General features: G+C 39.5%; 1 protein-coding gene across 4 annotated transcripts in view; it reads left to right on the top strand.

Moving 5' to 3' along the window:
• The window catches only part of LOC139945746 (A disintegrin and metalloproteinase with thrombospondin motifs 6-like), a 100,982-nt gene that overhangs the window by 14,480 nt on the left and 62,878 nt on the right, over nucleotides 1-23,624 (top strand). For all 4 annotated transcript variants that reach the window (XM_071943134.1, XM_071943132.1, XM_071943133.1 and 1 more), the window contains 2 exons: nucleotides 997-1,364; nucleotides 5,879-6,029. In XM_071943134.1, coding sequence (XP_071799235.1) covers nucleotides 997-1,364; nucleotides 5,879-6,029 — 519 coding nt within the window. The remainder of the gene's footprint in view (nucleotides 1-996; nucleotides 1,365-5,878; nucleotides 6,030-23,624) is intronic.

The following is a 23,624-nucleotide window of genomic DNA, read 5'->3' as shown; positions in this document are numbered from 1 at the left end:
ATTACAATTCAAAAATTTTAAACAAATTTTCATGCTAAACATCATTAAATTATAAAATTTATAGTACTGTTAGTTCAACTAATTTTGGGCCATCTTCACATGTTTAAAAGAGTATCACTATTAACCAACCACAAACATCAACATGCACCTCCTTGCAGTTAGTAAACCTTCCTGTACTTTGTATTTTCAAAGGTCAACAAAGTATATTTACTGTTGATGAATCGGACAAATAAATAAAGGGCTGTGAAATAGGACAGGTTGGTTTTCATAATGACTAGAGGGGGTTTAAAACGCTCTTTGACGTGTTTGTTTTTAGACAGCAATGTCAACAAACGCACCAATGGTACACATAACAAACATGATACCTGTCTAAAAAGTTAAGGTCAACTCATGAACTCCACAATGATGTCCTGACTGTTGCTTTCAATACAGGACTCAAAGTTACGTATTGCACGTGGCAATGACGACCATGAAAGCAGAAGGTTCAAGTCTACAATAACTCAGAGGAGGGGTGTGGGTGGCGTGGATGGACAATTTATGTTTTTTTAATTATTGTTGTACAATTAAGAATTCAAAGTTTTTAAGAAATTATAACCAAAATGTCAAAAACTATCGGCAAGAAAATAGGCATGTTTATTACATATGGTTTAGTATTGCCTCACCCTCCATCTTTGACTCTTTCAAACTTGAAGAAAGTTTAGAGAGCTTTAAGCACTAGGTAAAACAGGCCTGATACTTCATCCTGTGAGGGCAAGGATGTAGTTTTTCAATGGTAAAGTGAATATAGCTCTATGAGGGAAGTTTTACTTGAACATTTCAATGGGCACCAGGCAATAACTAGGGAGGGGCATAGAGTCGAATGCCTCCTTGGAGTAGTATGCTTGGATATAATCCATTATTGAAATGTCTTTTCTTTCTCCTAAATACTCGAGAGTCAAGGCTAAGATTGTTATCAGAGTTTTTCTTTAACTTCAACTCCTGTTTTTTTCTATACAGATGATGTACGCTTTTCAAGTATAAGAGGTCAGCACCAAATAGTAATCCCCTCATTAGTCGACGAGAACGGTCACCACGTTTCGTATGACATTATTAACAGTCGCAAACGGACTCGTAGAGAGGTTCTCTCAGAGCCAGTAACGACTGCAGCAGAAGGACAACTGCATTACAAACTCTCAGCCTATGGGAGCAATTTTCACTTGAATTTGTCTCTAAACACGAACCTTGTCACTAGGAATTTTCTTGTGGAATACCTTGATGAGCACGGAGTCAGCCAACGCCATCGGACCATTGATGACTGCCATTACCATGGATACCTGGTGGGACATGACATTTCTAGCGTTGCCATTAGTAACTGCAGAGGTTTGGTAAGTTTTTGTAGAAATATTTTGTGGTTTCTGAGGCCTCCCTCGCCAATCATAAGCAAAGTGGTCTGTATCCATGGGTCTCAATTCAACTTCAACCAAGCATTTTATATGGACCAAGTGACGTTGTTAGACTTTAATGTTGAAGTTCTGGACAATCAAGAAAGCGTTCTCCCTTAATAGTTGTCTGCTGGCCAAATGCCAGTTAAAACACCAAAAGGATCAGTCAAAATACACTGCAAGTGGTCTGGGTGCATAGTTCAGTATTGAAAGGCAACCTTATCATAAATTTATGGACTAGGGAAAAAGCTGATTGACTAGTGAACAGAAATGCTAACTAACCCTGTTTAAAAAATGAAAAAGTAACCAGGGGGAAACACTCCAATATAAAACTAGCCAGCTGGACCTCATGGGGGAAATTCTGTACTGGTCTGGGGTGTTAAATATACAGAGTCAGGCAATTGGGTAGTGGACCAAGGCTAGAATTTGTCTTCAAAACTTGTTTCAACTTGAAGTCAGTTTTAAACCTCATTTCCGAATCTTGATTTTAAGATATCATTACTGAATACAAATTTGAAAATAAACATTTTTATGTACCACCTCATATTTCAGGAATGCAAAAATACTAGCAGTTTAGATGAACGAACGCATTTTTATATCCTAGTGAAAAGAAATACCTTTTAATTTCCACAGAAACAAATAAATCATGCTCATTGATTTACTTCTTTAGTGCTGAGGACTGCTGTTCCTAAAAGCCCCTTGTGATCTATAACTCATTGGCTTACTAAAGGGTGAAAATGCCACCAAAAGGCCTGCAACATGCCTCCTAAAAAAACCTATTTGTTAGCAATGACTCACAGTCCTGTTACTTGGCATGTTTTATTAATCTTACTTTAAAAGTAAAGTTTCTGCGTCTTAATTGAGCAAACCAATTCGAGACTAAACTGTGTTCTGTCAACACATAAAGTTTTATCACACTCAAGTCCCTTTCACACGAGAGCCATTTAGCAAGGTACCCTTGCTAATACAAAATGTACCTCGTGTGAAAGGACAACAATTTGTGTACTGTCCAAGGTCTCTTGTAAAATCTTACCAAACAATTGCTAATTTTACAACCATGCTAAAATTAAGCAATGGACCTTTGTTAAATTGCTGTCGAATGAGTAGCACTTTAGATGCTCAAAATGTGCTTTGTGTCAATGATTAGCCAAGTATTCAATCGCCAGTTTATTTTCAACAAACTTCCATGTGGTTTACATTCATGTAATAATAGATGACCTTAACTTCTATACTCACATGATATTCATTTTGAACCGGGATTATTTTGTTGTCTGGCCAAACAGCTATCAGCGGAAATGGGCATCAGTGTAATCCCCCAAGATGCGTTGTTATAATCTTTATGTATCTTTTACAACACTCACCCTAGTCCAAACATTGTGAACCTTTTTTTTTTATCTTACTTTAAATAGGAGTGACACGTAGGTTATCAGTTTGCACAAACATAGTTCTGATGCTTTTAAGATACAACTTGGTGTTTCAAGTGGTACATGTACAGTTTAGCGATAACTCAAAAATGAGAACATATCAAAACAAACATCCCGGTGGAATGTTTTCAGCAACGTAGTTCAGTGCGCTCATAAATCAAACAGGACTCCACGTGGGCATTCTTGAAGGGGAGCAGAAAAGAGGAGGAGTGGGGGGGGGGGGGGGTGTTAACGTTCTTGACGTCATAATGGCTGCTGTGCAATCAATATGGATAACACACCCAGGCCTGATACTTCACAGAGGAAACAAAGGCATTTGTCTCGATGCCCCTGATCATTGCCTTGGTGCCCGAAAAACAATTTCCTCATAAGGGTGCCCTTTTATGTACCAAGGAGAAAATGCCTTGGTGCCCTTGCCCTTTTCAAAAACCAAGCATACAGGTCTGTCACACCTGTGTTGCTTCCATCTTGGTGCGGAAACTCTCCATCGTCAAACTTGTGTGTCTTTACCCTTGAGGGTGCTTTCTCTATTGCGCTCTGATGATGCAACACATTCACAAAAGCTTTAATTGGGAACTGTACATGTGTTGCAAGTTTTAATTGGCGTATCGATTATCAAACCACAAGTACAATGTAGTAGTAGTCCATTTAAACACACACGTTATGACAGTCTGATCCGGATACTAATGCCAAGATATTATACGCTCATCTTTAGCCCCTTTCACACGGGAGCAATTTAGCAAGGCTCCCTTGCTTTTATGAACTTTTAATCAGTATAGATTTCTTGTAGACCCCTTCCTTTTCTGATCTCTAATAAGCATCGTTCCATGTGCTTGTATAGGCCTACTGAGGACTAGATTGTGACTAGATGCATTTCATCCCACAAAACCCATCTTGCTGACGATGTGGTTAGATCTGCATTGGTTTTATATTTAGAACTTGACACACATTTTACTTAACAAACAGCTCCCTATGTATAAATGGATGGCAGAGAATTAAGTTGAGGGTAAGCACTGTCTCCCCCTGGGTGGGGGGTTTGGATCCCCCTGGGCACGGGAAGAGGCTGGTTGTCTCGTCCTGTCGTCGATTGAAGCCATAGCTGTAGGACTTCTGCGTCTGGCTGTCTACGCACATGTCGACATGCTTGATGCCTGGAAGGCTAACGATCTATACAAAGAACCTTGATTGATTCGGGTTGTTTTTTTGTAGTGCTGTGGTTGCATTTTTGGGGGAATTCTCACGTTGAATTCACATTAATTGGACAAACTGATGAACCTTAAAGTGAAGTTATCACTAAAACGATCAAAAATGAAAAAAAATAAAGATAAAAATCACCTGCGAGCTAAAATCCAGTGTTCATACTCCAAATTGTTACAGTAACACTAATATAGCTCAGTTATTTCATACAGATGTAAACAAACAACCTATATAATCAAAATCAGCTAAATCTTGCAAACTAAATATAAAATAATATTCAGCATTCACCCTTAACAATAACAGTGGTCCGCTGGCCAATTGCCAGTTTACAAAACCTGAGGGCCTGTCAGAATTCTTTCCAATTCAAAGTGGTCCGGCTGGCTAGCTCTGTGTTCAGAAGCATCCCTTTTTCATTTCAGTATCGACTAGTAAAAAAGTGGGTGGACTAGTAAAATGGCAAGCTAAATACTGGTCCTGCTAGCCAGTCACTAGAACAAGTTATGGCCGAACTCTGGTAATGATCTCTGTTTTTGGAAGAGGTACTTACAGTTGCTGAAAAAAAAAACACCAGTTAAAACATTGCTTTTATTCCTCAATAGTTCAACTAGTGTGTCCTAGTTGTTGATTGTTACTGAGATAAACTACAAATGAAAATGACATGCATGAATTGAAAATGTCTTGCTTATTACCATGAAGGACAGACACTGCAAGTAGATTTCCATGCAAGGTTTTCTTGCACCTGGAGGGGGGGGGGGATTCTCGAGTCCTGCCAGAAGTCCTGCCACTCAATCTCCCCATATCAATCCTTACCAATAAAGAGAAATATTCGAGAAGAAAAAAAACCTGGCAGTTGATTTCACATCAATGATCAGTAAAGCTTATAAATTAAAATCCCCCCTCCACTGTGCTGATGAGTGATTTCCAATCCGTGTGAAATGGTTAATTCAACTCTCACACTCTGCCCACACAAAGACCACCCTTGAAACGTGTCTCAAAAGACGCTGCATAAAAGGATCACGCCATCTCATTTTCCATCTCTTTTCTAGATCTGTCTTCCCAGACAGTCAGACCTGATACCTCATTGTTGTAAAGTGAAAGGCAGGGTTCCAATTTTATAGAGCTGCTTTTAAGCACAAAAAGTAGCTAAGCAAAACAAAATTATGCTTATCAAAACAAGGTTACCATCCGAAGTACTACTCTAATTTGTACGATCTGTGACTGGTATCCTGCCACTTTTTGCTTAGCAGAACAAGTCAAAGCTCCGTTTTCTGCTCAAGCAACTCTGTGAAATAAGGCCCTGGTTTTCCCAAGTAAAGGGCACCTCATTAAGGAAAGTGTTAACTTCTACTGGAACATCTATAAGGAGGGGCGGGGCACCAAGGGGTTGTGGGACAATCACCTCTGTTGCCTCCATCATAAAGTATCAGCTCTTGGCCTCTAGAAAGTGGAGTTTGCAATAAGATTTATATACAGAGCCACGAGCAAAGGAGTCAGACAAAAAAAGTTTTGAATTTTCAAGGTGACAACAAAATTCCAATTATTGTATCTCTTACAGAGAAACCAAAGGGTCCCCAAAAGTATCCTGCACTGTATTTTGTTTACAGGCTTGTAATTTTAGGCAAATTATGTGGAGATACACCAAGTGAGAATACTGGTCTTTGACAATTACCAAATGTGTCCAGTGCCTTTAAGTGAATGTATCCGGCCTGTTCTACAATTTATTTGTCAGAATTGGTAGGAAGACGGGAAATAAATTAATTGTTGTTGGACAAAGCAATTCATTGTTTCAATACAGACATAATTTTAATTCTTCTTTATTTGTGTTTTTTATCTCAGCATGGACTTATTTCAACAGCAGATGGGGATTATTTTCTAGAACCTGTTCAGGATTTTACGCAGAGTGATTCGAGTGAGGGACATCCTCATGTCATCTACAAACGAGAAGCGGAGTCAAGTGAGACTAAAGACAGGGATTGTGGAGTTACAGGTAAGAACAGCTTCAATATTGGTTATACCACCCTGGCTGGATGTGAACCACCTGCTGAATTCACCAAACTCTTCCTTACTTAGGTTTTTTATCTTAGGACTTACTATGTAGGACGAGTTAAAGTTCCGTAACCATACCGTTAGGATGCATTGAACCCATCCTAAAGTTACTCGTCCTAACTCGAGATAGAATTAATCTTAGCGTTTCGTGAAATCGGCTGCAGGGGGTAGGTGGATGATCTGTATATTTGTTTACATGTATGGATTCGAACCCTGCAAATGGAAGTTAACTTGGAATTGATGAAATCATTTTGTTGCTTACGTTTATCACTGTGTGTTTTCTCCCAGGGGTTTTCCTTGGCATGGCGCCAAGTTTGTACATGATTGTAGAATAGATTGCCTGTAGGCCTAATTAAAATATGTCACATTACTAGTGCATGAACGATCCAAAGCTAAGCTAACATGTAGTACGTATGTAAGGTCATTGACCCCCATAAACGCCCAAATGTATACACATGGAATGTTGCATACAAGTTCCACCATACCTTTGTTGCAGACAAAAAAGTAATTCCCATAATGTTGTACTATGTTTACATGGCGAGGGTGCTTTCTGTGTGAACCAGAAACACCTGGGCTAGCCCCCACACTCTTCTACGATAAATGTGTACTACCAATGCGAGTACATGTGACCCATTGCTTTAAAGCCATTGGACACTTTTGGTAAACAGTATTGTCCAAGGCCCACACTTTGTGTATCACAACTTATATATAAAATAACAAACCTGTAAAAATTTAGGCTCAATCGGTCATCGGTCATCGAAGTCGGGAGAAAATAATGGGAAAACCCACCCTTGTTTCCGCACGTTTCGCCGTGTCATGAAATGTGTTTAAAATAAATCCGTAATTCTCGATATCAAGAATTGATATTGTTTTAATGTTTTCTCAAAAAGTAAAGCATTTCATGGAATAATATTTCAATAGAAGTCTTTCACCAGTACCTTCTGTAAACCCTGTAAGTTATTTGTAAATCTGGGAACTTTTAATTTTGTTTCTGTACCGAAAAGTGTCCAATGGCTTTAATGTAGTCTCATCCAAAGGACAAAGCAACTGTAGTAAAGTATGTTGCTTAAAAACGCAAGTGCAATGATCCGGACCTAGAACCCACACTCTGCTGATCATAAACATTAGAGTACGGTTCTCAAAAAAAAAAAGGGTGGAAAGCCTGCTGGACTCCCTGCATCACCCCCACCCATGAAAATAAGAGGACAGATCAATTAGAATTGTTCAAACACCAATGTTGTAGTGTCTCTCTTTAGCTTTCGAAGTCAAGTGAAAATAACAAGTTGCGAAGTCATGTTTACTCTTTACTCTTTCCCTTCTCTGCTGAAGTGGACCCACTTTGGTCAACAAAGGAAAACAAACAACAATCCAGCGGAATTATGTTGATAAAGTTGTGCACACTGCTAACTGATCGGCCTTCAAATACCTTTGTAGAAGTTAGTGAAGAAATTCACTTAAGTGTTATCAAGGACTTAGTGTTGACTTTGAGTCCAGTGAAGTGAAGAGTAAGTTCTGGGCAGAGAGAAATTGTCACTTTAGAAAATTCTGGACTATTCCATAATGTTGGGAGTATTTAGGAGTAATGCAGTTGGATGACATGCTTTCCTTAAAACCAGGTTTCAAAAAGTCAAAACTTCAAAAAATGAATGGACAGAAATCTAAACGTGGGATCGAGGTTTTCGACGGTGCTGTGAAAGGAGTTTCATTAGGGGCAACAATCTTTTTATTATATAGGAATTGAGGCATTGCATGGTGAGGTATCGATGTATATTTGGTTTGCGGTAACACCATGTGTGTATCTACTTGCCAGGTAGAGTTGTTCTTAGGGAACTGTCTTGCTTTATTCTACTGCCGTGGAGTAGATAATCGGAGGTTCGGGAGACTTCTCAGTTCTGAAAAGAACTGTCCTGCTATTAACTATTACCAGGGCGGATGGTATAGAAATTAGACTGGACTACTACTTTAGCCTATAGGATATTAATAACTGTACTGCGGCGGAGTCAGTTCTGAAATTGGTCTCAATATTTCAACTAGCTTGCTCTAGTCATCGTCCGGAGACTTTTTTTGATTACCTAATAAAGGCACTACTGGAGTGCCCGAGATTTGAAGTAAATCTTCTTGAATTTTTTTTTATCACGTCTAATCTCGTAAGAAGCCAAACTTCCGGTGGATTCCGGCGTAGTTCCTCCCGGGGGAAATCTTCCCTGACAAAAGAAGTTTTGTAATCCCCATCGTTTCAATGACAGAGGTTTCTGTCACCGTGTTGCGATTGTGAGTAACACCATAACCTTCCGGTAACAAAGGCACCTGGAAAAAGACCCCCCCCCCCCTCATCTTTACAATATCGCTTTCAGGATGGATTGAAGCTCAGAGAAGCGGACAAAAGATGTTATATTGTGACACCCTTGAACCATGCAGGACGGAACTCAAGTCTGTAGTATAGTCTGGATACACCAAAAATGTGAATCACACTTTATGCGCTTCATCCAAACCCCTACAAAAGAACTCCCAAGAAACCTGACTGAAAGCCCCCCCACTCACCCCTTGAGCGAGCATTAGTTTTTATCATTGAGGTCGTCTTTTCAGACAAGATAATAACCCCAGGATCCCTGAGAAATTTTTTTCCCGTCCTTTTTCTCTCCCCTGGCTTGGCTGCTTGTTCAGTATTCAACACGCTCCTTCTTTGAGCTGTTTGTGTTATGTTCTGTGGCCAATCTCGTTGGTTGGCGACTTGCAGTTCATGTCCTGGAGATGTCTTGACGATTCTTTACAGATGCTTTGATTTTGGTTTCAAATGTTGTAATCTTTTGTCAGTTAAAACTACTCAAGGGATAGTTTAATACTAGCAATTGACTTGAGAAAACAATTTGGGAAAGATTTGACCTACATTTTGCAAGATCTTTCAGCCGCTTGAGAACCAAGGACTGTGGTGTTTACATTAGTCATTCGATTGTAAGCTTTTTTAAGGCTTCATAAATTTTATGGTGATCCTCTCTTTCTTGCTTGGCGTGTTTTGTTCCTAAAATGTTGTTATGTGAGTATTGTGCGACTACAATGGCTGAGGTTTTTATGTTGTTTGGGTTTGCATGTTAAAGTCACACTGTTGTGGATGTGCACAGTTGGGTGCCTCTGGGTAGAAGGATGAGGTAAATGTACACAGAGTGCATGTAATGTGAAATGGGGTTGAGTTTGGGTTCATTTGGCTGATAACAACTCTGAGATTGGATTAGTTTGGGCAAGGGGTAGAAACATTTCTGTATCCATGGTTTGGATGACAATTAATACAAGTTTTGATGGTTTAGGAACATGTCTTGAGATTGCATTAGTTTGGGGACAATGTAAAATAAGATTAGGTTAGTGTTGGTGACATTGACAACATGAAAAGGTCAGACTTGTTTGGGTAACAACAAACCTAAGATCGGGTTATAGTGTGGGTGACGATTCCCATGAGATTGGGTGGTTTGTGGGTGACTAAACTCTGAGATTTGGGAATGGTTTGGGTGATAATTTACCATAAAAATATTGGATTAATTTAAGTATGGAGTTTTAACCTATATTTTGGTTGACAAGAAGACCCAATCCAATTGTAGTTGTCACCAAATGATTAGCCATTCACTGAGTTACTATCGTTCAAACTAAACTTGCTATCTCGATGGTATAGCAAGTTTAGTTTGAACGAGAACAACTCAGTGATTGGGCAATCTTTTGGTGACAACTACAATTGGTTTGGGTCTTTTAGCACAGAGCTATTTAGTAACAACATTGTAGGCCTGGAAGAACTTTCACTTGTGAGTTGGTTCCCTGTGGTTTTATTAACATGCAGAATGCAGCCCATTGTACAGGTGTCTTTCATTGCTCAAATCCCATTATAGGACACCACATTGAGACTGTTGATACATTTACAGCGCAATTGAAGGTCCATTAGGCCAAAGTTCCTCAAAGTTCTTATTTAATGTACTGCCCTAAGGAATTCTTTAATAAAAAAACCAAGAAAATGGACTCAAAGAAAGTACTTGAGCAAGTATTTTCCAAGTATTGGGGTCAGATAAATGATAAAAAAGTCATTTTGAAGAGTTGTAGAAACATAACAATGAGAAATTAAATAAAACCAGACTCAAAGGAAATCTTGAGCGAATATTTTTTCTACAGAAGTTTTGGGGTCGGATAAATGATTACAAAGCTGTTCAAAGTTCCTCAAAGTTCTTATTCTAGCACTGCCCAAAGAAATTCTTAAAAAAAAAAAAAAAATACAACCAGACTCAAAGAAAATACTTGAGCAAGTATTTTTTTACAGAACTTTTGGGGTCGGAACAGTGAACAAATTCCCTTGTATAGCAGAGCAAAATGCTATACAAGACGTAACAATTGCTACAAAAAAACATTATTTGCTACTCAACATTTGCATTCAATACCCACAAAACAAGTTCACGCCAATTGTTTCGCAATGCAAAACTTCTGGATGAAATCGCTCCCTGCAGATAAATGATGAGAAAACTATTTTGAAGAGTTGTTGGAACACAGGCCTCGTTGAGATATCATATGATCGAGGAGCACTGTGCAAGAATGCAGTCCTATTAGTCTTTGTAGAGAAACAACAGTGAACATCCACTGTCCAAACAGTCAAGCGAAGGTTGGCGTAATTTGGGGGAAAGTAGGTGACCTACAACTTGTCCAGTCCACTCAGCTGGGGCTGGGAATTAATCAGGCTGAAGGATGCCAGGGATATTTTCAGTCCAGGAATTCCACTCTCGGCATTTTATGTACTCTCTTGGTGTGGCAGGAGGACATGCCACTTCTTAAGTGCATTGTTTTGAGCGGGAGGAATGTTTGAAGACAATGCTCCTTGCCTGGGGTAGTATGTAAGGAGTCTGGAAAGTCTTTTTTGTAGGTCATTTTGTAAAGTGGTAATGGTTGAATCTCAAGGAGGTTCTGCAGGGCTTGAATTTGAGGAAAAAATACACAAGACTTTAGGACTTGCGGCCAAAAACTAGTACTGGACCAGAGATTTTATCACAAGACCAGGGGAGGATTATTCAAAGAGTTAAGACTTGTCTTATCCCACGTTAGGACGAGTTACTCGTCCATTTGTACATCGTGCATTACCTAAATGCAGGGACTTTGAGTAGGCCTCTATTTACAGCACTGAGTGCAGTTAGCTACACAGATACGATGTACTCATGGGGGATTTCTCGTTGGTTGACCCGAACAAAATTGATGAGTAAAACAAACTCCTAATCCGAATTTCCTCTGGACTCTTAATATCTAGTGGTGTTACAAATGCCATTCCTCTTGTTCCATACACACTTTCTGACAATATCCATTTCATCATTTGTGCAATGACTAATGATGTAGGGGTAAGTAGGTTTGTGGACAGTCTGTCATGGTCTGTCCAAATGATAGAGTATGGTTGGATAGATAAGGTTTCAAATACAGGTCAGATTCCTTGCCCTGTGGTCTTGCCCCAGGGGGGCTTGACTAACAGACAATTTCATCTTTCAGAGGACAAGGCCATCTTTATTTTGCAAAGGGCACATACGTTGAGAAATCTATGGGGAGTTTTTAAGGGGCATCATGCAACGGCCAGTGCAACAGAGGCCATGGGCTGTGGCATCTGTGTACGTATGTAATTCCAGGCCTCGCCTGTGTCTACGTTTTCTCTGACTTCATCTGGTTTTGCAAGATCTGCCAACTTTACACGGACTCAAATGGCAAAGAAGTGTGGTATACCATGAGAGTGTTTCATCGCCACAAGGACCCTGTTCCGCCTCAACTTTACAACCGCACCAACTAAAGTTGGGACTGGTCCAGACTTGAGTGTTCAAGTTGGGGCATCCCAACTGTTCAAGTTGGGACGGAACAACCCTATCTGATTGTAGCCATCTTGCTGTCAGATTAGCTGAAGTTTTTTTGTGCTGCTGTATTTTAACTGAAAAGCAAATGATTAAGCTGTATTCCTTCTTCCATGCTTTCATTACCCACCTTTACTAGACATAGTCCTGCAGACACTAGACAGGATCATTTACGAATATGGATCATTAAACAAAAAATACCACAAGGGCCCAATCTCATGGTTCTGCCCTTGCTTTATGGTTCTGCTAACCGCACAGATTCCTGTGCTTACAGTCACTGTTCTCTGCGTACAGTATACGCGCTGAATCATGGCTACACTGTAAGCAAAAGAGTATTCAGTACTGTGAAGAATTTACGCACACAAGCTAGCAATTGTTGCTTACCTACAAAGTACGCTTACATTAGCCAATGATGTTGGTAAGCAGAGCCATGAAATCAGGCCCAGTTCACTTACGAAACATGCTTACTGTAAAAAGTAAAACAGCATACTTGATGATAATCTAACTTTAACGACAGTGATAACCGCCAGGATGAGGTTGCACCTGTTCAGGTTCCCTTATGTAGGCCACTCACTTAGTGATCACTCATTCATGGTGCCTATGGGGGTCACTGACTCACCCCTTCTTGTCCCCTCTTATAAAGAACAGGGTAACAAAGGGGGTGGGGTTGGAGGGGGAGTGGGGAGTTAGGAAATGGCCTCATCATCTTTCAAGGGATGCATTCAACTTTAGTCTGGTACCAGGGCATTGGAAGTGTCTATGGGATATACCAGAGGGTTAGCGTAATGTGACTCATGGAAGTGTAAGTCATGGATTGAAGGGCTTGTCTGGATTAGAACTGTCATGGTGAAACCAACTTAGAGAGAATGCTACGAGCTAGGGACAAGGTCCCGACAGCCATTTTGGTCTGTGTCTCAATGGAACAGACAGTTTCAATTCGCCTTCTATCAAATACAAGGCCACTGTCAAAGCATACAAAAAGGTGTTGTAAAGCTTGATTGGCTGAATATTGATCACAGCACCTTGTAAAACCATGGTGCTATGCAAAAGGATTAGGTCTCATAATTCAAACATAGCTGCATTTCCTTGCAGGAAAAATGCTGTATTTTAAAGTGTCTTGATTGAGCATCACAGGGTGGCGGATATGTGCGCTACATAAGAACCTGATTAAGAATGTACCCCCTCCTTGAATAAGTTTAAAGACAGTTATCAGGCCTTGTACTGGCTCTTGAAGGGGCACAGCAATTTTGCTCTGGTTATAGGGATACCTGTATGAGGAAAATGTCAATTTGTATTGGAACTTTGCAAAGGGCGCCACAGCAGAAGAACAGGGCAGGCACCACAGCAATTGCTGTGGGTGTCGTGGGTTAATTCAAAGCTTGCTGTATCAAATGTAGTATTTATAAATTTAGTTACTTTGCCATTATGTTACTTTAATGACAGTCGATATGTTTCGAACACACACTGGTTTCCCTTTGTCAAATTGTTCTAATTTTGACATTGTTCAATCAAGGCCTAAACCACATGGGTTTACGATGGCCTCCCAAATTCGTTACAAATCTAACATTAATGGAAAGGTTTGCGGTAACACCATGTAATGACTATCTCTAATGAGTTGGGGTGGTTCTGAAAAGAACTGTTGGTTTCAACTCTACGTTTCGATCAGTATGCACTGATCGTCTTCTGGAGAAACAGAACATTGTTTTTCATTACAGTGATGATGTCCAGTTTTTTTGAAACTATTGCCCAGTTTATTTTTCTTCTCAGCTGATGAGTAAACCCCCAAAGTGGATTACGTGATCAATAACTCTCGAAATAAAGCCAACAGCCAGGCATTCAAGACAGTTTTTTACTACTGCATGGCATGTGTATTAAAAAAAGAAATCCCGGCTGTAGTATTTCCTGCAAGGGAAGTCGTCGGTGTATCTCTGCATGTGGGTCAAATAATTTGGGGCCTGATGCTTAATTAACCACTGGACCGCGATTTCCTTAAATGTCTGAGAGAATATCGTCATAATGATCAGCCCCTAAAGTATCGAAATTGAAGGCATCCTTTCAAAAGTGGGCGTTGCTTAATTAAAGGGAAGTGCAAGGAAATTATGGAAGTAGTTTTTACCGCGAAGGATTTATCTTTTGTAAGATCGACATTGTGTCAGAGGGAGAGTTAGCTATTGGTAATGATAGTCTAGTCTGTGTGTAGAATATGTCTTTAAGTGCAGAATTGAAAGGGTGGGGAGCATGCAACGATTTGTGAATTATCGGGGAATTTACTCATATTTTTATCAAAATTTGGTTTTGGCAGTCAAAATATGTATTTAGTGATTTGTGGTTCTTCAAATGCTGTGTTCTGGAGATTGTCAGTGTTTCAGATAAAAAATATTTCTCTGGAGGATTTGTACTGGTATGAAATTTGAAATCAGTGAGCTATCAGATGGAAATATTTCTCTGGAGGATTGCAAAAAATAGACCTTGAACCAAAATTTGTATGAGAGAGTTCGGCTGTTGCCAGCTTGACGTATATATCCCCTGACATGAGATATATATATATTTTTTTATATAGTTTTTTTTTAGATGATCTTCCCACAGGGGTACTGAGCAAACAAACAAACCCTTCAGTGATAGCTCAGTGCAACCATAGAGAAAGGACCACCAGATTACAAAAATGTATGGGATTCAATTTGTAGTTGATTAGCAGTAGATAAAGGATGATTTTACTGGACAATTTTTTGAGGATGGTGATGAACTTCACAATGGATGCAAGAATGAATCTCATAAATAACAAATTTCAAAGAAGTTTTGCATTTTTTACAATTACATTCTATAGTTTTGGTCTTAGGTTAGTGTTTGTACACAGTATTTAGTGCGCTATTTCTTCTTAATGTAACACCTCGCCAAACACTTCATGTTGATACTAACTTTCTCGGAAAAGACATCACAAGTTTGACTGTGGTGTTCTTTGAAACTTGTATCCGCCATTTCATCGTACACATTACTAGTCGCACAGGTGTAGCGGTAATTTCATTTGTGGAGATGTAATTGTTTCATATTCTGGGCGGGATTTGTGGATTATGTTTGCCAACGGAATCAACGTCGACTCAGCGAGGGGTTGTTATCTGGTAATGTTCCCCCAGTTGGATGGGAATTACATTCATGCATGCAATGTTCAGTCTGGAACTTCTACCGCTACCACTCTACCACTCTGGGCAATCATTATGTGATCTGTAGTAGTTTCTTAAAGATGGATAGTATCTCATTGCAGACACATTCGAAAGGTGTAAGTGTAGACTACTGCCCTTCCTTCCCCCTTCCCACCCTCACTCAAAAAAAAAGTAAGAACACAAAAAGAAGACTGTCTCTTTTTCAAGCCTGATACTTCGTTTTTGGTAGGTCAAGATAGTGTTTCTCTCAGAGGGCATCACAATGATGTAAAGGTTGTACTTTGAGCATTTCAAAGGGCACCAAGGCAATGAGCAGGGGGTGTGGAGGAAATTGCCTCCATTGCCACTGTGAAGTATCAGACCAGCTTTTACTTTAAAATAAAGTCAAAAACCCCTTTAAATAAAAAATGAAGGAAAAAAAACAAATCGACACTGACAACACTTTATACAACAACAGACAACAAAACAAACCAACATACATGTACCAACAAAAAAACCAAATCACTAACTCCAATAATAACATGCAATCAAACCACAAATGAAACAATTTGTTTGTATTTGATAGTGTTTTTCCCCTGAAACTTACAAAAATTACTTGATACACTGGTGTTAGGAGCAAGAACGGCCACAGGAATTTCCCATGCAGGGAACATAAAGTTTTATTGTATTGTATTGTTGTATTGTGTTATATACCAATGTCCCCGTGCACAGTCCCCTTTAAATCTAGCACGAGATTATTCATAATTCAAATGTATTTTCAGTATGTGTTGTGGTTTATTGTTTGGACTCAAAAGGATCCGTCCTGTCTCATAATTCACACCCCATTTTGCCGAAAAAACACCCTCAGTTGATGTCATTTGACCGACATTCTCTGTTTCTTGTACACCTACGTACATTTTCTGGGTTACCTTATTTGGGTTCAATGACCCAGTTCCACGTGGACAGATTTATCTCTGATAATAATTTTAGATTCAACTTTGTGAAAAAGCAAATAAGCAAGCAAGTCATACCATTTCATGCTTTAAAGTGCTTATTACAGCTGCCCAAATTTGATTTTCACAATTTTTTTAATTGAGAACTTTCCCAATAATGTAGCAGTTTATTTAAAAAATAGTTGAAGGCCTGACGTTTCGCCCTTGCCTTTGAGAAAGACTCTGCTAGTTTGAAAAACTTTTTCTGTGCACTTTCACCATATGTCTTTTTGGTTGGTAAGCAGTTCGCAACAGCTAATTCTATTTTCACAGTTTATTTAAAAGTTAAAATATTCCTCAACATTGTCATGAACCAATTGAGAATAGCGTTCGGGACAAAACATGTTCCCTCTCCCCCCACTTTAGTATGTCCATAACCCATTAGTCTAAAAGCATTCAAAGAACACATTATCACAGGATATGAAGCCCACTTAGAACGTGCGTACGAATTCTCTATTGTATTCTTTTGTTTTTTTTGCGATACAAGGGCTAGAAGCACTCTCTGAGGAATAAATATCCCGATCATACTTTCAAATGCAGCTGTTGCGAGTCTTTCCCCGAATCAATATTACCGTAGCCTCTTTGGTGTAAGACCACATGTATGTATGCCAGCTCAGAGACAAGCAACATTTTCCCCGGCGGGGGAACATCGTGTCGTCGGTCTTCGGAGTCTGATCTTAGAGCAAAGGGTCTGATCCTTTGAGAATGACATAACATTCAGGAGATCACTCAACTCACAACATGCTTTGTATCGATTGTACCTGTTAGCCACTCTTTTTGTTTTGGAGGGGGGGGGCGATTATGCTGAGCTGTTTCTTTACTTGGAGACAGTGAGAAGGTGTCTAGTCTTTAGAGAGACTTTCTTTAAAGGAACATTACAGAATTGGTAAGAAAAAAACTCGTCTAAGATCCCAGATTTACATAATACTTACACAGTCTTATGTTAATGATGATGTAGTAGGAAACATTGGTCTGGAATGTCATATTCGATGAGAAATAAATAAAACTAATTTCCTGTTTGGAGTTTGTGATGCAAAATGTGCAATCGTTTTTTTCACTATTATCTTGTGACCAAGAAGGCCGATTGATCTCAAACTTCTACAGGTTGGTCAGTTTGTGTATACGGTGGATTACATAAAGGGCTTACACTGCTAGCAACTGTTAGTAAAAAACAATACGTTATGTTCCTTTAAGTTGTTGACGGTTGTTCTGAAATGTACCTTTTTGGCTAGGGGGGGGGGGGTTGAGGGTTGAAGTAGAGTTGGTTTTTGAGTAGAAGTATCGTGGGCGCGGGGGCGTCTGCTCTGTACTGACTTTTCAACCGATGGCCACTAAAAGCTTTGGATCGATAAAGTGTGTCACCATGGAGGCTGAAAAGGAAATGCGAATAACTGAATGTGAGTTGGTTGTGATTGGATAATTTAAGATGTTGCTACACACATGTATGGTAACACTTTTACATATTGTCGTCTCCTCAACAGGTGCCTCAGGTACAAAACCATTTTAAGAAAATTTAATAAAATGAAAAACTCTTGCGGTAAAAGTCAAGATCTTTGACACTGTTTACTTATAAATATTTTATTTTCTTTTATAAATCACTTCTCTCTTCAAGTTATTTACTAATACCTTAACTTGAACTCCAGGATTACTTGTATTTAGGATTTACCTTCCTTTCTGTGTTAAATTTGTTCACCCACTTTAGCGTACATCTTTACAAATCCACGTGTAGTTTTCATTCCTGATCTTAATCACGGATCACAGAAATAAATTTAGACACTTGAGAATATGTCAGACCTCACCCTTGGTTTGCCCTTGGCGCTGTCCAGTCATGGACCTTGTTACTCATGGACAACAGCGGTGTAAGGATTAGAACAGTGACCTGATTTCCCCTTTGGATTTCCATTTATATTTCACCCATAGAGTTATAAGATAAGCAGTCCAGTGTGCTGCCATTTTGTAAGTTGACTAAACAGCATCGCATAGCGTTATCATAATACACACATATTCAACGCGCGTACAACATCCTTACAACATGGCGCGTGTGTCTCCTTGAGGTCCCGTTGCATTTTTGCACGCATTATCACCAGTATGCCCTCTAGTTCTTATATATAACTCTATGATTTCACCATGCATCCTCCATCTTGGTCTTGTTCCTTGTGTACAACAGTAGTAATGAATATGGGTTACTATTATATTGAAAAGGGGCCAGTCTATTTTGCTCAAACAGCCCCAGTTTGGTAACGTTGATTTGAATGAAACAAGATACACAAAGTTATATTTGGGTCCTTTTTGCAACCACAGATTTGACTTGAAGGCTCTGTCTCAGGGTTCCAGCCTGGGCCCCCATCTGTACTTTTTAAAAGGTGTGCTATTGGTACAGGGCTTTGAACAGGTGAACAATGCCAAAGCTCAAGCTTTATTAATGGTTTAAAAAAATCTCCAAGGGGTAACTCCAGATTCATTAGGATGATTGTTAAATAATCAAAGCAGACATGGTATTGTCTCTAAAGTAAAAGGACTAGTTCAAGTGGTTTGAGCACTCTGAAATTTGAAAATAGTACAAATATGTATTTAACCATAAGTCAGACGGAGGAATAGCTTGTTATTTTTGCCCTTTCTGCATAAAACTAGAGTTTACTGTAAACTTCCCCCAGTATTACAGAAGAAAAAAAAACCAGTTTAGAATACCAGGAAGCCTACTCGACACTCTTTCAAAAAATATAGTGGGTTCTTGTTTATCACAGAACATTTACCACACTAAAAAAAAAAAGACTTTGGGGGTACGGACCGTATGGCGAGATCCCTTTAAAATGGTATTTTAACTTTCATTTGATGGGGAAAATGTCAAAATGACCACACCAAAACATGAAGGTTAACCAGTTCCGGAAAACATATCCTCCTTTTAATCAAAAATCATTCAGTAATTCCTCAAGGGAAGTAACATTAGCACAGCAGGTGCACCTGAAATTAATACACCTTGTAAAACATTTTTTGTTACTCTCCCTTATGAGTGGAAGTATCATTTTATACCCCTCAGGTTTCTGACTGTATTTTTAAAAGAAACTGCTTGGCAGCGAGTTTCAGTGTTTCAGTTTCCAGGGATGGTAAACTTGAGGGTATTTTTTTTCTGGGTTTGAGCTTTGCCGGAGATTTAAGGTTTCAGACTGAACTTATGGTGACCTCTGCTGAATCTGAAATATTCATTTCCTACGGTTGTTCAGAGGTCAAGATGAAACTCAGACTACATGGGGCAGGTGGTGGTGGCCATAAAAGCTATCTGGGGTGGTCTGTTAGTATTGTATCTTTATTGTAGAGCCATTTTAAAATAAAGGAAAATTATTACAGGTGCTTGTTTATCTCCAACTTTCAGATATCTGAGAAATCTCACTTTTAAATAACTGCGCCAAATAAAATACTTCTATAATTCATTAAAGCAATAAAGGACCAATCAGCATCATATCCTTGCCATGTCATACAATGCAGGGTACTCTCTCTATCTCTACACGCACCAGACTACCGGCATGAGATTAAGTCGTCCGAGTTAACTTGAACGTTAGACTCAAGAGAGCACGGCCAATTTAGTCCTTGCTGTTCCCGAGTTTGGCTCCTGGCGGAGATCAAATTTAAACGCTGAATGGCTTGGTTGGTACCCCGCTGGTAGGTCAGCGCATATAAACTGATGGGTGACATTGAAGAGTACCAACCCCAACTGTTAGTCCCTGCATTCTATCTCCCCGGTGTTCTGTCTGTTCATTCCATGGCGATCTTGAATTATACGCTGTTTTATTATGCCATACACACAGGACTTCTCTCCACAGGTACTTGTACTTTTTAGTAACACAGGGAAATGTCTTGTAGAGTCAATGGGTTTCTTTACTGTTGGGTATTTGTTTATATGGTGTTTATATCGTTTTCCACAATGTTTTATCAACCTCCCCCCATAACTCGTTACCAAGTTAGGTTTTGTGCTGATAATCATTTTGATTAATTACTGATAGTGCCCACTGCCTTTAAATAAGCTACACTGCTGGTCTTGAGTTGTGCATCTTTTTAATTAGGTATTCTTTTTAGTTTCACAAGAAAATGTTTTTGAGAGATAATGATGTATTGTACTGTATACAAACTACGCAATCATGTTCTCAAGTTTCGTTGATCTTGATTAATTAGCTATTCTTTTTAATTACAGGTGTGTCCGAAATGGCGACTTCGGCTACAGCTACAGCTTGATCAGCGCAGCTGCCAGTGTTGAAGAATAGGCAGACATGCGTTATCTAGCCATAGCTGTAGCCATAGTCGCCGTTTAGGACATGTCCTAAATTGATGATGGCAAGCCTTGTGTAACTGTTACAGCCCTTTTACTGTAGGTACAGTATTAAGGTTGCGTGATGAAAAGGTACCTCAGAAATGCTCTGATTTCCTGTGGTTTGTACATGTAGGCAATCAGTATTTCCCCAGGACTGTCAGCCGGTTAATTGGCTGTGACATAGCGGACCTTGTTATACCATGGTTATACAGATCTTGATCGGGACCAAAATAACCCCCACTAACTTAGTTCTCCTGTGGCCCCTTAGTGAGACCATGTTGAGACAGTCATCTTGTCCTACATATGCTTATTTTTCACAGGGACATTTTTTAAGAAGTCAGAATTTTCTTTTAAAGCATAGTACATTCTGGCAGATCAGATTCTTCTGTTTGTTGGCACTTCGGCAGTTTGTCTAATAGCAGACAGCGCCTCTATCTATTGGGTTAACAGTGAACACTGCCGTGGTGTTCAAATGCCGAGTTTATGAAGGATTTGATTCGAAGGGAGGGGTACAAATTCCGAAAATAGTTAAACTTGGGGAAGGGGAGGTACAATGTAGAGGGGGGGAAAAGAATATGACATTGAAGAGCATCTATCTGTCCACGAACGTTTTATTGTTGTTGATGTTGATAGGAATGTTTGTTTGGTTTGCGGTAACACCATGTGTGTATCTTCTTACCACGTAGAGTTTTTTATTTAGTTAGGGAACTGTCTTGCTATACTGTATATTCTACTACCGCAGAGTAGTACTATCAGATTTTTCGGGAGACTTCTCAGTTCTGAAAAGAACAGTCCTGCTTTTTGACTACTTCCTGGGTAGAAGGTAAACAATCTGCTGGGACTACTACTTTGGCCTATATAAGATCATTATTGACTGCACTACCACAGAGTGAGTTCTTAAATTGGTCTTAACGTTTCTACTAGCTTGCTCTAGTCATCGGCAGGTGATGTTGATATGGTTTGATTTTTTATGAGGGTTGAGATTCAGTTGTCTTGTCTTGATTAATGATGGAATGTTACTACCTTGTCCAGACCCTGGGAATGTGGATTTCTTGGAACTCCTTGCCCTCACATTGACAGTATGGTTTCTAATGTTTTGCTTTGTGTGAGTTCTTAAATTGGTCTCAACGTTTCTACTAGCTTGCTCTAGTCATCGGCAGGTGATGTTGATATGGTTTGATTTTTTATGAGGGTTGAGATTCAGTTGTCTTGTCTTGATTAATGATGGAATGTTACTACCTTGTCCAGACCCTGGGAATGTGGATTTCTTGGAACTCCTTGCCCTCACATTGACAGTATGGTTTCTAATGTTTTGCTGTTGTTGATGTTGACGAGGGAGTTTTGATTTTTTGATGAGGGTCGAGATCAGTTGGTTGTCTTGTCTTGATTAATGATGGAACTTTATTACCGTATCCAAACCCTTGGGATGTTGGGCAAGCTTTTGTTGGATTTCTTGGAACTCCTTGCCCTCACATTGACAGTATGGTTTCTAATGTTTTCCTGTTGTTGATGTTGACAGGGAGTTTTGATTTTTTGATGAGGGTCGAGATCAGTTGGTTGTCTTGTCTTGATTAATGATGGAACTTTATTACCGTATCCAAACCCTTGGAAGTGGGGCAAGCTTTTGTTGGATTTCTTGGAACTCCTTGCCCTCACATTGACAGTATGGTTTCTAATGTTTTGCTGTTGTTGATGTTGACGATTTGATTTTTTGATGAGGGTCGAGATCAGTTGGTTGTCTTGTCTTAATTAATGATGGAACTTTATTACCTTCTCCAAACCCTTGGAATGTGGGGCAAGCTTTTGTTGGATTTCTGGGTATTCCTTTTCCTCACATGGACAGTATGGTTTCCATTATACCCCCTCATCTTGATGTGCAGAGCCTGGGGGCGTAAGATTGCTTGGACCGTCTAGCCAATAGTCAACTGGCCTTAGAGTTTTATTCACTGATGAAAATTGAAAGGAATGGTGGAAAAAACACTTTGGTGAAATGTTGTGGTGTATTTCCATCCTCTGTGGGTGTACCGTTTTAGAGAGTATGGCCTTCTTAGGTGAGTACACCTTGAATGAACCACTATACCCAGGATGAATCTTCAAACACACCTTGAGGTTCTGGAGATTCAAATCATTGTGCATTGAGCTCGGTTTTAACATAGAGGAGTTTCCTTCCTCCATGGATAAAGGCAGTGGACACTATTGGTAATTACTCAAAATGATTGTTAGCATAAAAACTTGCTTGGTAACGAGCAATGTAGAGCTGTTGATAGTATAAAACATTGTGAGAAACGGCTCCCTCTGATGAAGTAGCTTAGTTTTTGAGAAAGAAGTTATTTCTCACTCAAATAACAAAAGACTTCAGCTGCAGCCTTTTATTATGCATCTGAAAGCACACACATTTGTGCAACAAGGGTGTTTTTTGTGTTTACTATTCTCTTATATCTTTGATTGAGTCAACATTTTTACAGGTTTGTTATTTGATGCATATTGTTGGGAAGCCTTTTATTATTTGAGTGAGAAATTACTTCTTTCTTCCGAAGGAGCCATTTCTCACCATGTTTTTTGTAACCAAGTAAGTTGTATGCCAACAATTATTTTGAGTAATTACCAATAGTATCCAGTGCCATGAAGTTTTTCTGTGGCCCCTTAGTGAGACAGTCGTCTTGTCCTACATTAATACCAGCGTACTGATTTTTCACAGGTACATGTACATGTTTGAGGTCAGAATTTTATTAAAGCAGTCTTAGTCAGATGCATGTACTTGTTTTATTGGACACATTTGCAAGTAAGTTTTTTATGCCATCAATTATTTGAGTTATTACCATTAGTGTCCAGCGTCTTTAAAGAGTATGGAATCTTTCCCAAGGGGGCAGACAATTTGACTCAGTGTCAAGAGAAAAAAACACTCTTGCACATAGAATTCCTGTCAACACATCACTGCCTTGTGAATTCACTGGGCCATCCTGGGAGAAATAGACCTTAGCGTTCCATCTTCTCTCTCAGAGAGAATCTTGGCCTGACATCTGGCTGAGGAATCGCAAGATCATTTGGATGTGATGGGTTGGTAGCAACTGGTATGGCCGGCCAGGGATGTGTTAATGTGCAATTGAGAAGGCGTTGAAATACATCTGGCATCCTTTACATGCTTAATACAATAGACTGACGTTTGGTTCCTTAGCCCTTGAACTGCGTGTATCAGGGACAGATGTATTTAGCTGTTCCAACCTAGTTGTCGAAACAGCTATTGTAATCGTTGAG

Source organism: Asterias amurensis, chromosome 13 (assembly GCF_032118995.1).
Source record: "Asterias amurensis chromosome 13, ASM3211899v1".
In the NCBI taxonomy this organism is placed as follows: Eukaryota; Metazoa; Echinodermata; class Asteroidea; order Forcipulatida; family Asteriidae; genus Asterias; species Asterias amurensis.
Note: the sequence above shows the minus strand (reverse complement) of the source record. Positions and strands in the feature narration are given on the sequence as shown.